The sequence below is a fragment of the Neolamprologus brichardi genome, chromosome 2 (assembly GCF_056152115.1).
Source record: "Neolamprologus brichardi isolate AB-2024 chromosome 2, ASM5615211v1, whole genome shotgun sequence".
Taxonomy (NCBI): domain Eukaryota; kingdom Metazoa; phylum Chordata; class Actinopteri; order Cichliformes; family Cichlidae; genus Neolamprologus; species Neolamprologus brichardi.
In genome coordinates, this window is record NC_142105.1 from 17,935,454 (window position 1) to 17,952,537 (window position 17,084).

Below are 17,084 nucleotides of genomic sequence, written 5' to 3' on the forward strand. Positions count from 1 at the left end.
GTTCAGGAGGGCAGAGTGAATTGGGAACTGTGCAGTAAAAGATTTTTTTCTAAAAATACATGGTTACGCAACGAAAATGTCCCAAAAACCTGAGGTTCACCGCCCCCCCCCTTTGCTCCCTACAGACCGAACCCCTTTGATTCTAATCATTTCTGTCCCTGTTTACAGTCAGCTGTCTCCTTTTTAAATGTTTTCATACTTTAAATCACATGAATCTAGCAATCGTACGTTCTGTGGGAACGTTTGAAGATTAAAAGCTGATTTGATTGGGAGCCATCCAAAGATGCCGTAGCAGGAAATAAATGTATCCGTCCTTTCAAGTGCTTCAGTGGGTATAGCGTGTCGTAAACACTGCCTGGATTAGGAGCACAATCCCCACTGGGCTCACCTGTGTTAAAAATGAATGCACTCATGAATGAAACCAGCCAGCTAAAAGCATATGTTACATCACAGCATTAAACTCACTGGAAATAGAAATCTGAAAAAAAAAGGGTTGATACTGAGGAGGGAGCAGACTATTTATTGCTCATGCCTTCTTTATTTGTGTGTGTGTGTGTGTGTGTGTGTTACGTCTTATGTCTGTATATAATGATCGTCACTCAGAATTTCATTTAATTGTATTATTTATTGTTGTTGACTCAGTCGTCCCTAAAGCTTTTCACAAAGATGACACAGGCTGTACAAAGGAGGAGTTAAATGTTTTTGGAAATACTGTTTGGTTTCTTTGAAAGTATTAAGCTGGAGGCTGCCGGAGGTAATTGGATTAGCATAGCATCAGCTGGACAGTCGGGGGAACATTTAGCTCTGTCCAAAGTTGGCAAATGTATCTTCCAGCACCTAATTATGTCTTTATTTTATCTATTTAAAAAAACAACGCGTAGTTTTAGGATGACATAATTTCTTAGTGAGCATTCATGTAGAGTAACATGTCCAGCAGGGGTTTGGCTAAAGGTGGGTGGATGGGGTGGCTGAATCGTTTTTTTTAATTGGAAAAACAGGCCTGTTCTCCTCAAAGCATCATTGTAATTATCACTGACATGCAGTATGAACATATAAGCAAAGCAACAAACTGCGCGCACCATCTTCCCTCACTGCTTTACTTTGGAAACTTAGACAAAAACATGATAATCATTTGTTTCAAGTTGTCACAAAGCAGCCATGAATCCTAATGAATTTTAAACCACTTTTAGATATGATTTATTTTTCTAATAGATTTGTCTGATTTTTTTTTTTTTTTTTGTAGTGTAGTTCTTTCAGATTTCAAAGTTTTGCAGTAAATATGTAGATATATAAATATGGACTTAAAAGAAGAGAAAGAATGTGCTAGACCTGCCACGCAACAGTTCTGGCATATATAACCTCGGCTGATCAGATGTTTTCCTTTTGAACCAAACGGTGCAGGTCAGGTTTGTTAGATTTTAGAGTTTGCAAAGCGACTCAAAGACTCCTGGAATTCATTCAGAAGTTAAGTAAAAATAACAATTTAAACCCCGTCAGCTGCTCAAAGAGGCAACGAACACACTCCTCAGTTTTAAAACTGCCAGTACAAACATTTCATCCACAACAGCTACGTGTTCATAGTTAGGTAAATCATAAACTGCGTTTCCCATGTCGACTTGGGAAACTGAGTTTTGAAAACCTTTTTCTTACAATTCTGAATGTTACATTTTTACTCTTACCTCAAGACTCATGTCAGGGTTTAGGTTTTTTATTTTCCTCCTCGTTTACCTGGAACTTGAGTCATTTTCACACGATATAATCACATGACTTAGCCTGCTATTTTCCTTTACCAGCTTCCCCGCTAGTCTGTTCAAAACAAAGAATTTCAGCCAATGCTCTTTGCAGCTCCAAATACTACTTGTAAGCAATACTCATTAAAAACCACTGTGGCAGGCCATGTGTCGCCTCAGAGGGGGGACGCTAACTAGCTTTTCTCTTTGTGCCTTTCCAGTCATCTGGAGTCAGAGCGCAGCGCTCTGAAGAGGAGAGAGTGGGAGAGGAGGAACCAGGAGGTCCAACAGGATGAGGACTTGTTCTCTACTGGATTCAACCTGTTTGGAGAACCCTATAAAGTAAGGTTAACTGATGGTTAACAAGTAGATAATTACTCATTTATGCTTTTTGGGATGTTATTTTAACCATTTTAGAATCACACACAAAGCTCAACAGCTTGGTTCACTGTTGAATTTTTCTCTGTGTTGGGTGACAGGGTGTTGGGAAGTCTGGTCACAGAGAAACACAGAAAACAGTGTCTGTATTTAAGGTCATTTCTGTTGTTAAACACAGTTTTTCATGTTAAATGAGAGAAATTTCAGGGTTTTTTAATGAAGTAACACTTTTCCATAGGAAGTGTATTTAAAGATAAGATAACCTTTATTAGTCCCACACATGTGAAATTTGTTTTGTTACAGCAGAAAGTGGAGAGTGCAACGTTACAGTAGCAAAAATTAAGAAAAAACACTGGAATAGAATAAAATAATAAGTTTCAGATACTGTAAACAAAGGAATAGAATAAAATACTATATACAACATAATAAAATGCAATGTTGTCAGAAAACAATAATTGCACTTGTGTGTGTTTGGTCAGCTGCAAAGTCTTTGTTGTGAAGTCTGACAGCAGCAGGAAGGAAAGATACGGTGGCCCTGAGAGGCCAAACAGACTGCAACTTAAGAAAACACCAGGAATAAGAAAAACGCTGGAAAAGCACACAAAGCACAACGGAAATAGGGCAAACAGAAATAGGAAAAAACAGATTTGCAAAAGTACAAGGGAAATGTTTCTGGGGAGACAATAACCCGACGGACCAGTTGCAGGAACCAAAACCTGCTAGGTAAGTGTGTTTTAATCTCATGATTCATATAATACTGATGACAGATTTAGGCTAATAGTTAGGCTAACAGACTTACCTCTCTTTCCTCACAAAACTGATAGATCCTCCACTTATTTCACGTGTCTCCCAGCGTAATTCTTAGCATATTAGTTCCTGCAACTGGTCCGTCGCGTTATTGTCTCCCCAGAAACACTTGTGCTTTTGGAAATCTGTTTTTTCCTATTTCTGTTTTCGTTCTTCCTATTCCCATTGTGTTTTGCGTGATTTTGTAGCGTTTTTCTTATTGCTGTTTTTTTCTTAAATTGCAGTCCATTTGGACTCTCAGGGCCACCATAGAAAGACCTGCGGAGCTACTCCGTCCCACACCGTGGCGCCCGCAGCCACTGAAGGAGCTGCTCAGTGCTGTCAGAGTCTCCTGCATGGGGTGGGAGATGTTGTCCGACAGGGATGACAATTTCTGTAATAAACATTTTTAAACTGTAAAGGTTTCTCTGTACAGGTGTTGCTAAATGAGACATTAGCATGGCTCCTGCAGTAGCTAGGCACATGTGAGCTCCAGCTCTGCATGTCACTTATTCTAAAGTGTGGAAAAATGTGAGAAAACATTAACACTTCTGACTTTCTCAATTGTAAATTAAAAGGCAATTTGTTCAGATTTGTAGACTGAAAAACAAAACTAACGTAAGGCTCTGAGCTGCGGCTGTGGCTGAGCTGTGGTTGAGCTGAGACTTCGCACCGAGTGCTCCCTCATTGCTGTTCCAGAGACAGTTTTAATACTTCGCTGTTAAGTTTTTGATTGATCTCCATGGAAGGAGAAGTGGATGTACTGGACACCAGAAATTCATTTGGGCATGGAGTGAATTTACGACATCTTAATCATGAGGACGGGCGACTCCCCTCTACAGCAGCAGCACTGCTCTGTGATTTAGCGTCATATGAAACAATCAGTTGAAAGGAATTGATACGGCTAATCAGCAATTATCCAAAGATGTTTTGTACCATTCATTTTTAGTATAACCACGCTCTTCTCCAGTGGAATGAAGTTTAAAGCCCTTGTGTATAAGGTCCTGATCTTCTGAGGCGCTTCAGAGATTTTTTGGGGTTTTTTAGCAGAAAGTGAAGCAGCCACGCATGAAGTCCACGGCCACTCGAATGCCCCTGTGTATAAAATTGATTTTGGTTTGTTAACTCTCATTTGCTACCACCAAGCACTTCAACACTTGGTTATGCTCCCAAGTGTATCGACCTTGGGACAGACTGGCTTTGAATCCTGACAGAACGTGTTTAAGCGCTGCTGCGTCTGAACTCAGAGGACACAAGGTCTTCTCACTAAGATGCCGCTCGCGGTTCAGGGCCAGTGCAAAGCAAATGAGAGGTTGTTCTGATAATGAATCCAATCCTAACTGTCTTCACACTCCAACTAATTGTTTCCAGCTAATTAATGGTGCTGAGGTGAGGTCAAGATTCATGTGTGGGGAGAGTGCAAAGATCAGTGCGGGCTGGTCTGTGGGAAGGAAGGCGGAAATTTTAGACACCGCCTTGCTGTCTGCAATAAGTAGTTAAAAGTGTCGTGATTTGATTAATTTAATCAGTGCATTTGCTTGCTCTGCTTCCTGCTTGTATTTTTGCAAGTACTTTTAATTTTGCGGCCTGATAAAAGGAAGCCTGTTTAATCTGAAATGTTTTTGTTTTAGATTTGGTAGATTTAAACTGTAGAAGAAGAGTGTAAGTCAGAACAGTAATCCTGTAGTTAAGTCTGACGTCACTAGCCGTGTCTGGGCCTAAACTCCGCTGCATATAGCAAACGATCACTATGGCATTACTGAGAGTTGAAAAACTGTCTAAAGTCTTTCATCTTTAATAAAATGATCAGCGTTCTGCTCTACCAGGTGTAACAATTGAGTTTAACATCCAGGCATCCATGAAAACGGAATTTATGACATTTAACGAAGTTAGCAGGAAGTTAGCTCGCTAGCTTCTATCTAAATACAATATAGCATGTCCTGACTGCGGGGTTTTGGAAACAAAGAAAACTAAACAGCAGTGACGTTTGTAGGGTTACTGAAGTTTGGCTAGCTGGTATATAATGATGTGCTATGTGACCGCTAGCGACACAGCTATGTTAGCATAATATAAACAAGCTAACTTTTTTTCCACACGATAAAAGTTAACGTGAGTGTTCTCGGTGGTCAGGAACAAATGTAATCGCATGGCAGGATGCTGTAAAAGGACCAAACTTCAGCCAGGAGAACAACTGAGATAATCCATCCACAATATGAGGTTAATCATTCATATACTGCTGCATGGGCTGGGCAGTAGTTACATCCTAAGGTTTTAAAAACTGAGCTTAAATAAATGATTAGCGGTAATAAAAGCCGGGGAAGGTCAACAGTGATCACTGACTGTTTTAGGAGCTTTTTGAGATTAAATAGAAGAAAATACAGAACATTAAACATGTTAACAACACAAAAGCCATATTAAACGCAGACAACTTTAGGCCCGGAAGTAGGATTCGTCACGACATCACTTAATGACCGGATACCATACATTTCATCAGCCATATATAGTTCTTCACTTTAAAGGTCCCGCAAAAATATGGCTTTGAAGTTTCAGTGCAAGATACTGCACAGATATCCCTGGATTTGACTCTTTTCCAAGATGTCTTGGTGTCTGTAGCTTTTCTTTCTTTCTTTTTTTATCTGTAGCTTTAAGCTTAAACATGCAGCTTCTGCCTGTGGCCCTCTCCAGAACAGTACCATTGTTGGCACTCTGTTCAGTGAGTGGCTGAGGCACAGCACATTCACTGCATGGTAGCTGACATAGATATGAATGAGACGTTCTTTCACTCCTAAACGGGCATTCACACTGTAAGCGACAAGCATCAATCAGAGACCACAGAAAGTCAATGAAACCGCAACTGACAATAGGTGACGGAGCGGGCAGGTTGTGAGTTAAACCTTTCTCAATTTCAAGCTAAAGCGATAACCAATGCGAGCAAAGGATACTGTTGATTAACATATCAGGTTAGGCTACCTAAGCAATTTGAGCCTGTAAGGTCTGCTAGTGACCAACCTTCATCTTCATGCTCGAGCATAGAAAAACTCTTAAAATTCAATTTTTAAGTATTAAAGTTCTTATAAATATTGTTTTTCTATAAATATTTGTCATGGTCCAGGGTCATTTGAGTTTTCTTGTATTTTAATATTATTTTGTATTATTTAGGCTTAAATTCATTGAGTTAGCCTTGAGGTTTTTCTATATTGCCTAGGTTCCCCTGTTATAGCTCATTGTTTATTAAATTCCCCTTGTGTCTCATTCTATGTCTTCCCCATTTGTCATGTGTGTTCTCCCCAGCCCGTCATGCCCTCTGTATTTGTTTCTTAGTTATGTCCGTGTCCCATCTCCTGTTTCTATTTTCCCTGATGTTATGTTAAGCATGTGTGTCTTAGGTCTGCGTCTCTCTGCTGAAGTTGAAAATGGCTTCCCCACAGTTTGCTACTTTTTTCTTCTGATTTATTTAACACAGAAACATTTCATTTTTTCAATGCCGGCTTTACTTCATACTGGCTTAACCAGCGCCAGCGCGACCTTGCTGCAGTTCATCTGTGTGAATGTGCTGAACTGCAGCCTATAGATTGTTATCATCACTTTATGATCATCACGTATACAATTTGTAGAACTTTAGTAATTCCAGGCTCCACTTGCTTTCATTTTTACTTTTTTTTGTCCACCACCGGTCTCTGTTTTCTCTCTGTACCTGCGTATCTCCCGTTTGTCCATCACTCTGCCTCTGTCTTTTCTCTCTCCCTCTCTCCAGTATTCATTCTCTCTGTCAGCTATTAGCTAATCCCTCTTCTAATCCTGTTAAAGAGTGTTATGCCGTTAGCAGCTATTTGGGATGATCTATTCATACACACACACACATTCATACGCACATAGGTATTCATCCTCTTCTTCTCCTCTGTTTTCCATTTTGCCTCTCTGTAAATGTGTTTTCTGTTCCTCTTCAGCCACCAGATCTTTTATTCATGAGCCCGAGATGGAGAAGAGATGGGCTAATTTATTCACAGCTAACTTCACGGTGTGTAGTGTTTGCGTGCCAGTGTGTGAGTGTGCGCACACAGAAATTACATCTGTTAAGATTATTTGAATGCAATTCTGTCCTTTTTTGCGTGAATCTTTTGTAAATAAGGCTTGATTCTTTGCCCTGTTTAATTTCGGTATTTCCATGGTTTTCCTGCTTTGTTAGAGTCTAAAACTGAAGGATACAGTGAAGTGACGAAGAGATGAATGGTCCTTCCACTCGCATAGGTTCGAGTTGACGTTTTTTGTGACACACACAATCATAAGAATCAGTTCTATTAACCTCTATATTAGTGTAACCGGTGCAGAGATGTTCAGTAAAGATGGTTGGGTGCTGGTTATTCATTGGTCCTGTGTAGAGCTGTAGGAGTGTACCATGTGTGACACCAGGGGACAGTGTTAAAATATGTGCAACCACCGTAAATGAGCTACTCTTGTTGCTGGTTAGCTTAGACTTTAAAGATGCTTAAATGTGCTCGCTTAGAGCCTGTGTTATCTGGAAAGATGGAAGTCACGTTTTTTCTTTTTCCTTTTCTGCCAATAGCTTTTCAACGAATGAGCATTTTACCTACCCACGGACAGTGTTGGGGAGTAACGGAATACATGTACCGCCGTTACGTATTTAAAATACAAAATATGAGTAACTGTATTCCGTTACAGTTACCGTTTAAAAAGGTGGTATTTAGAATACAGTTACTTTGTTGAAATAAATGGATTACACGGCGGTACTTCCCTGTTTCATATTGTCGCGGGTCAGGACTGTTTGGGTTTTGTTTGACAGCTACGTTCTGTTGTTCCAGGTGGCAGCGTTACGGTTGCCATGGTTACAGGGTGACGCTCTCTCTCTGCGTGTTTCCTGGGTGAGAGAGGTCTTTTTGTTGTTGTTGTGCTAAGCTAATAGGCAGAATGCTACCGGTATAGCTCTAAAGAATGTAGCATCATAGGCAGTGTAGTCCGTGCTGCAGGGAGAATGGACTGCCATACCCGTTATGTGTCTGTGAGCGAGGGAGGGAGAAAAAGGAAAAGTACGAGCTGTCATTGAGCAAAAATGGGAGCTGGAAGCATGTAAATATAATAATAACCACTGCAGCCAAGAAGAGTGCCTGACGAGCCCAGTTGTAAGTAAGCTATTAAGACTCGACTGTACACCGTGTTCGTGTTTTCCTCCAAAAACAATAAGTTCCGTTGGAGCAGCCTTTCAACGCCTCTCTCTGTCTCTGCTAGCAAAGTTGACCCAGACAACAAAGTAAAGCTAGTTTTCGGCTACGAGCCCGACACAGAACCCACCGTGTTAGCCAGAGGTCCCTTTACTACGGTTCGGAGCCGCGGACCTTCAGTAACAGTAATAAATCACAGCAATAGTACATTCATGTAGTTGTAAACAGCATGATAATATATTAAGTAATCCAAAGTATTCAGAATACGTTACTCTCATTGAGTAACTTAACGGAATACGTTACAGAATACATTTTGGGGCATGTATTCTGTAATGGAATACATTTTAAAAGTAACCTTCCCAACACTGCCCACGGAGCACCATCACCACTGGGCTACACATTGTTGGTATTTTGGTGAACTGCCAGTACAGCACATATATTTACTTCTGATCCAAGCTGTCCAATCAGGACATTTGGCTGAATCTGAACAGAGAGTATAGCTCTGGCAGACATACATGTCCATGACAAAACATGGTCTCCACTGTGTTTGACACATGATGTGGGGCGCTTTCAGATTGTGAAGCGTTCCTTTCCTTCTCCATACTTTTCTTGTCCCATCATTAAGCTACAAGTTAGCATCAGTTTCATCTTTCCAAAGACTTTTTTCAGAAATTGCTTTAAATGTATTTTTCACAAAAGTCTAATCTGGTCTTGAGTGTTGCACCAACAGTTTGCACCTTGTTGTAAACTGTCTGTCTTTCCATTTATGACGGTGTGTCTACATTGTTGCCTTTGACAGTGATAAACCTACCTCTTTGAGGCTGTTCCTGGATATATTTGGTAAAGTTATCTTCTGTGGTCTTTAGTGCCTTTTGATGATGCTGACCTTCTTCATTTTCCAGAAGCCCAGCGTGATTTGGCTCCTCTTAGAGTTTGTTGGATGATCGGATTTTTAAGCCACTTTTGAGCCTCTCAAAAATGTATAAAAATATCTATAATTCCTAAACAGCCCATGCAATACTTTTGTCAAACCCAAACAGTCTGCATTTCAATCATATATGTACAGTTTAATTTTACAAAAAATGTCATTGTCCAGATAATTATGGACCTCGCTGGGTTTTTACTTTTCCTGTTCTTGTTGTTGGTGATTTTAGTTAGTAATAGTTTAGCCTGATGTTTGTGTGACTGGTCAGAATAAAAAGGAGAAAGTTGGCTCTGCCTGCTTCATAAACTATTGTCAAACCAGTGATGATTAGAAAAAGGGGGGCACCACAATATAGCAATTATTATCAAATGGTACTTACACGGCCCTCTATTAGAGCAAATACTGGGGTGGTGTTATACTAATTTGTAATGTTGTGAAGTGGCACACACACTTGCGCACGCATGCGCACAAGCACTTACAATTCCCTCTTCAGCAATAAGACCTCTCCATGGATCATTGCATGTTATTACAGTATTATGTGGTTATTGACTGAAGCTGTTAGCATTGGAAAAACAAAACCACACAACATGTAGCCAAGAGTCTGACATTACTGAGGAGAATAAAGGATATAAGGAAACCTCACACAGATTATATAGATATAGATACATAATTATATATTTGTTTTGCAGTCCAATACTGGTACTATGACCTTCACCTTAAATATTCATTATTCACAAATTCATTAAGTTCTTCAAATAAAGCAGTTTCACCTTGGCTCAAAAATTAGAATAAGGTTGTTTTTTTACTCTCACGTTTCAACCTCACATTTATTTGACACTACCTTTTAATGTTAGCACAGGGCTGATTAGACGAGTGCAGGCTGTCAACTACCTGAGAAAATCTGTTGAGCAAACCTCAACACTGTTGTACAATAAAATTACAGGGCCACACTCGACATTGATCTCATTCAGTGTTTCCATTGTTCATCATTCGTCTGCAGCTCATGATGAAATGTCACACGTAAATTATAGGCTGGAGATCTTGCATAATTCAGACGTGACTCATGATTAATATTTGCTACACAATTTGTAACTCTGGTAGAAAAAGGAAATGTCAATGGATAGGATAAAAATCTAGTGGCCTTCACTTTTTCCCAGCTCCTCTTTCCTGACGTTTTGCAAGAATCCGGTTCCTAAAATAGAAGCGTTGAAACCGCTGCTGATTACCCGTGTCCTTTTTAAAATGCCAGATGATCAAATCGTGTAGTTTGATTATTAAAGAATCTGTCAATGACTGAAACCAAAGGTACTGCTGAGCTATTCTGAGGAACATCTCCATGTTACCAGGTAGAAGCTAAAGAGCTTTACCTTCATATATCAGTAAAACGTGTACTGTCCTCCAAGCCATTAATGCCTGAGAATCTGGGGTCAGGCTAATAATGATTTCTGCCCCATTAATTTTACTACTCCAGCCTGGACTGGACCCTCTTAAGGGTGGCATGTATTTAATTAATCATCTCATCCTGATGTCTGGTCAGTGGTCACCCTATCTATCTCTCACTGTTCTTTTCCAGATGAGTAAAGAGGGCTTTTCATCAAACCTGTAAAAAAAGAAGAATGGAAGGCTTAATTAATACTCTTCTGTATCTCCCTTCCCCCTTGTCTTTTTTGTCTTCCTTCTCTCCTCTCAGACTAATAAAGGTGATGCATTGGCCAATCGTGTCCAGAACACGCTGGGCTCGTATGAAGAAATGAAAGACCTGTTAACCAGCCATTCCAACCAGAGCCACTTGGTGGGAATCCCCAAAGGAACAACAGCGAACAGCAACCTCCAGCAAGCCCCGACCACGTCAGCGACAGAGAGACCCGCCATAGAGCCATCCCAGCTTTTTAACGAAGCCCTGAGAGGAGGAGCAGGTGGAGGAGGAGGAGGTGGAGGAGGAGGAGCAGAGACAGGTGGGGACAAGAAGGGGAATACACCCTCTTCCTCTACAGCTTCGATGCAACCACCCCCTTCAACCACATCCTCATCAACAGCAATCCCACATCAGAACTCCAAAAAGTCCCGGAGCTCCATGGACTGGTCAAGGGGAGGCCACGGACAGAGCACCCAGGGGACAGGCCTTGTTGTGGGGTTAGGACAGAATGGGCAGGGGCAGGTGACAGCAGGAGCTACCACCAGCAGAGGGAAAATGTCTTTGTTGGATGAGCAGCAACGACATGACGAGCTGTTCAGCTCACTCAAAGATGAACTTGGTCTAAAAGAAGATTCAAGCCCTTCTTCTTCCTCATCATCTTCCTCTTCCTCTTCTTCTAGAAGGCACTCATCCCACCCAGCCAAAACCCACCCACTCGCCGGTAAGTCGGCAAAAAAAAAAAAAAGCTGTAAAAGAAGACGTTTGGCTTGTTTAACTTTCACATCTGTACTCTAAGAAAAATATCATGTAGATAAGCTAGCATGTCTACATGATATCATGTGTAGCAGGGTTTCTAGCAGTGAAGGTGATAAGTATCCACCTGCTATAATGCTAGATGCTCAGTTAGTGGAAATTCACAGTTAGTGAAGGAGCGTGGGAATGCACATTTATAAAAATTGATGTCAGCTGCTTAAACTGACTTTTGATGGACCGTCTGCGACATCCCTGCCTCGCTCTCTCTGCACTATAGTCAACGTATTTATTTAACATATTTATGTTTCTGCAGCAGCTCGTTCCCGTTCGGAGGAAAACATTCACCTTAATATGCGCTTGTGCTGAATGGGCGGCTGCAAAGGGTCACGGCCGCTTCACATTGCATCCAAAGTAGTTTAGGAGTATTGGTGCCATCACGTACATGCAAATGGAAACATTTACTTGATTCTTTAGTGTCTTTTTTAGCTTATTTACATTTGTTTCAAGCTGTGATTTTACATGCAAAAATGGCTAATAGGTAGGCTAATAAGATGTACGAGCTAATATTAGAGTTTATTTTTTTTAAATGGTTCGTTAACTTAGGCCCAGCAGGCCAATAAGTTTGTATTATTTGATCTAAAAGAAGATTCAAGCCCTTCTTATTCCTCATCATCTTCCTCTTCTTCTAGAAGGCACTCATCCCACACTTTGTTCAAATTCAGCCTAGTTGTCTCGCCCCCACTACAACCTTTATGCTAACCTCAACTAATACAATCCCAGGTTTAGCTTCATCTTTGGCTTAAATAGGAAAGTGGGATCACACCTACCCCACCTTTTAGAAAGTCCTTAATTCCAGGTGACATCTGGTAAAAAGTCTCTTTAATCTGTTTCTTTGTTATTTGCTTGAGCCATGAGCACAGATGAATCATTTGAATGAATAATTTCAGCAACAAACACACTCTGTCACCTTTTTGGGGAATTCATGAAAATTGACATCTGCATTCTATGATAACCACATCTTGCATTTGATTTCAGAAGCACGTTGAACACATCATTTGATTTGATTGTGATTGGTTACATCCATCTGGGAGAGGTTCAGCATGTCAACCTTCATTAAGTTTTGCCAGCAGAGAGTTAAGCAACGCTGTGTTATAACAGGTGTTTCTTTGGTTAGTCTTGACTTTTGATTGTTGTCTTCTTTTTTTTACAGATGGTGGCAACTTTCGATCTACTGCCATGGATGGTGGCCACTTTAAGTCTTCCACTAATGCAGAAAATGGTGGATATTTTAAATCCTCCCCATTTGAAAGTGAGACAGGCTCCCACCTCTGTACATCGTCCTCCCCGCTGGCTTCCACGTCAGTTCTGACAACACCCACTCCAGGTCTAACCACGCCCACATCTGGATTGACCACACCTACATTCCCACCTGGTAGCCTATCAGGGAAGCCGATAGCTGTACAGCAGAAGCCTACAGCGTATGTTCGACCAATGGATGGCCAAGACCAGGCGCCTAGTGACTCTCCCCAACTTAAACCCCCTCTAGTGGCCACAGAGGGATTTAACAGCAGTCAGGCTTATGGAGGAAACTCTGGAAATGCGAAGAATAAACTGCCCAAGCTGAGTCTCAACCACACAGGAGAGGTAAGAGAAGAATTACTGGAACGTGTTTTCCATATCTATATTAAACCAATGTGAAATAAATGGTCTTCACTGAATTAGTCTAAGATGAGATAAATGGTAACTCACTCTGCATACCTAACCTGCTCCAGAGCAGGTTATGTTCAAGATAACAAACCAACACAAAAAACAGTTTTGTGGAAAAAAGTGTCAGTATTCCTAATTTCCTCCCTGAAGAGGATCCATGTGAAATGTAGGATCGAATAGCAACTGTTTCCCCATGTGGGCTTTAAGCAAGTTCAAGGAGTTTAACTGCTGTATAAAAGAAACACTTAGGACATCTAAGTATTGCTACATATTAACGTCATATAAAATTATGTTAGCCTCCTTACCAGTTTGAATTTCTTGCCGTTTAACTGTGCCTTAAATAAAACAGGCGAAAGGTCTTCTAGTCACTACAGCACAACCTTAAACATATCACTGATGCTCTAATAATGGTGTTAAAATTACAGTCAAACGTTATGTTGTCTTAATGACAACAAGATTAATTGAACAACAGTGATTCACAGCAACATGGTGACTATACAGCAGCATTAGGGCCACAGAAGGCAGAGAAAATAAATAAATACGTGTCTGAATGACAGATTCATGCCAAAGAATGGAAACATAGTTTTTTGCAGTCAGTGTCATATTGTTTCACTTTTCAAGGTTAAAATGGAAAGAAATTCCTATTTTTGAACTCAATAACTCATTGTTTTAACTTACAATTGAATCTCGTACATTTCCCACTTTAAGCCATAAATGTCCACAGTTTCTGTCTGACCTTTGCCGTTTTAATCAAACCTTTATCTTTTAAAATGATCACTTTAACCTAATACATTTTCTCTTAAATGTGTCGATTTTTTAATGCAAATTTACAATTTTAATCTTGTAAATATTTTTCTCATAAAATTATCACTTTTTTTCCTCAGAAATTTACATCTTTAATCTTTGAAATTTGCCCTGTATTTCTGGAAAATGAACAACTTTAATAACCACCTTTGTGTAATCACTGTCAGGGCGAATGAAGCCAGCAGACCATATCCTGTTTATGCTGAACTTTGTAGCAACATACTAAAATTTAAAACTAGTAAATCATATGGATGCAGTGCTGTTTAACAAGTTTTCATTTAATCATGCCTTTAATCATGTATTAGACCAGATCCTCCCAAAGTGTGGGGCCCATTGCAGGGGGGGTGCGGCATGAAAAGGGAAAAAAAACCCTGAGGCTTGGACACTGCTAGCACGGGGTGCCCACACGAACCCTAAGCAGGAGATGAAGCATCGCTGAATATGTTTGCAAACCAACTTCATTCTAAGCCAAAGACTAGAAAATATGGTGAAGCAAATCTTCCCTTTGGCTTCACCTGCACAAGTGCCGAGGTAGGTCTCCCCTGCAAAATTGGTTTTCCCTGCGTCGAGAGCAGCGCTGGGCTCTCCAAATCACGGACAAACAGGATCCCACATTCTTGATTCTTATTGTATTGACAAACAACTCCTGACATTTTGGAGATGTTAGCTCTTTATACAGTAAAGTTACAGTGGGATATAAATAATATCAGGCTGATCCTGCCACGATTTGTTCCCTCGGTTCAAATCACGGACAAACAGGATCCCACAGTTGTTTATGTTTTCAAACCCATTTTGCACAGAGAGACATTTTTGAAAAATGTATTGATAGCAATGTTGAATATTATTACACAGGAAAAAAACAACTACATGTAACATAATTACACCGTGACGCCTCTGCCTTTCTAAATAGAGGGACAGTAACTGCGTGTGTGTATGTAAGCGTGTAAATACTGCAGATAGTCAGATTAACAGTATTTTGTCTCTATCTGCCATTCTGCAATTCATCTCATGTAAACAATAACGTGGCGCACAGCGTAACGTGAAAAAAGGCACATACCTTTGACGTTTTGTGACGAACTCTGTATTCCTCGTCCACACATAAACCCAAAAAAGGAGTTTTTAAAAATCTCCGTTTTCGGTGATTCGAAACGCTGTTTACGTGTGGACGAAACAGCTGCGTGTTCAAAAATACCCGTGTAGGTGTGGACGTAGCATAAAAGAGTTAGTAGTTTATTTTATTACCTGTAATTTATTGCAGATTACTTGTATTTGCTTAATTATTCACTAAATGTTTGAGGTGTGAAATAAACTGCAATGGAGCAAAATATGGGTGTGGGGGGGGGGGGGGGGTATTTTTCTTGTAAAACAAAGCAAAAAAAGTTTGGGAACCACTGCATTAGACAAATACTGATGCTAACTGTAGAATAAGTTATCACTCTAATGACTCTATACCGCAGCACTACTTGTCCTGGAGAGTATATAGTAAAATAGACCCCTCCTAACTTGACACATAAAATTATTCATGAGCATCTGTGTGAGACCGTTAACAGCGACACATACTGTCATTTTGCTTCTGATGTCATGAGCCTGAGTGCGTGTTTGCAATTTTTGATTACATTCCAGTCTCCTGTAATATTTCCTTAAATATTATCTCGGTGAATATTCACACTGGCTAATTGTCCTGACAAAACCAGAATCTCTCGCTCGCTCACCGTCTCCAAACAGAACCGGGACTTGATGATGTTGTGCATGTGTCTCTATGTGTGTGTGTGTGTGCGTGTGTGTGTGTGCGTGTGCGTGCTATGTGAAACTAGTAGTTGACAGGCAAGTAGTCATCCATATCGAGCAAGCCAGCTGTTCCTCTGCTTTGATAGAGCTGGTCTGTGTGTGTGTGTGTGTGTGTGTGTGTGTGTGTGTGTGTGTGTGTATGTGTGTGTGTGTGCAGCGCTGCAAATGAGCCCAAGATGGAGCTTTGAGCATATGGCACAGAGAAGGAGAAAGCAGGGGAAGAGAAGGAGGGAATTAAAATATACTTTCGACACTTTCTTATGGCTGCTGAGAGCGAGCGAGAGAGAGAGAGTACATTCATGGCCATGAGTGTTTCTTTCACTTTGTTTTCTCCCACACATCCATGGATGCTCCGTTATCGCCTGCTCGCTGTTTAGTTTTTTCTTTTAGTTGTTTTTTGTTTTTCACTCCTCTCATATTTATCCTGACGAGAGTTTATTGGAAGCAGAATGCAAACTCAATACGAACCGAGGGGGGGAGTGGGGGTGAGGGGTGACACAAGAGGAAAAAAGGGGAGACTGATGATGTGAAGCGCGGGGCGGCGGAGGGAGGAAGGGAGGGTGGGCAGAAAGAGGAAAGAGGGGATAGAGAAAGACAATGACTGACTGATTACAGCACCTTATCATCGCTGTATTTGTTCTGGTTAGATGAGTTATTGGATGCGTTCTGCAGCTTAAACAGCAAAATAGCAGCAAATCAGAGGACTGAACCAAAAAGCAAATGAAAGACTCAAAGAATCCCGCTGCTCGTTTCATGCCAGCAAGCGGGGGAAAGATGTCCGTTTTGGGGCCTTTTGATCGGTGTACGAACCGAAACTTTGGCTACAGTGTAGCAGCAGAATCTTTAATGTGTTTCCAGTGAAAGAGATCCTTAAAGCTGATTTTTCATGGAACAGTTTTCAAATGAGTTCAGGTGTAATGAATGTGTTGGAAATCCTCGATATTAGAGTCATGGCTGTGTTGTTGAGTGTGTGCAATAAACCTTTAAACTGCTTTGGAAGTGTTCTGTTAGCACTATAGAGTTATCGATCAGCGCGCTTTATCTCCAAGTGCGCTCGGACGCACACGCGTGTGTTTGTGAGCGAGCGAAAGATCGAGAGAGATAGAAAGAGAGAGAGCGAGACTAAGCAGAGAGAGGGAGAGAGAGACAGAGAGAGTGATAACACTATTGATCTGTTCCTAACAGTTACAGTAGGCTTAAATCTACCTCTGGTCGCACACACACACACACACACACGCTGTTAGTTGTTGTCAGCAGCTCACAGCAAGGCGCTGCATGGTTTCACTTTGGATTGATCCGCTTTGAGATATTGTTACGTTGAGTCATTACTGCTGTAGCCTCATCACGTAAACATGCAGCCAAATAACAGCCAACAATAACATAACAAACCGCTCAGAGTT

At 40.8% G+C, this 17,084-nt stretch overlaps 1 protein-coding gene across 2 annotated transcripts in view; it reads left to right on the plus strand.

Moving 5' to 3' along the window:
• The window catches only part of aff2 (ALF transcription elongation factor 2), a 190,966-nt gene that overhangs the window by 53,070 nt on the left and 120,812 nt on the right, over positions 1-17,084 (plus strand). For both annotated transcript variants that reach the window (XM_006782067.3, XM_087847674.1), the window contains exons 2-4: positions 1,952-2,072; positions 10,687-11,353; positions 12,596-13,029. In XM_006782067.3, the coding sequence (XP_006782130.2) occupies positions 1,952-2,072; positions 10,687-11,353; positions 12,596-13,029 (1,222 nt within the window). The remainder of the gene's footprint in view (positions 1-1,951; positions 2,073-10,686; positions 11,354-12,595; positions 13,030-17,084) is intronic.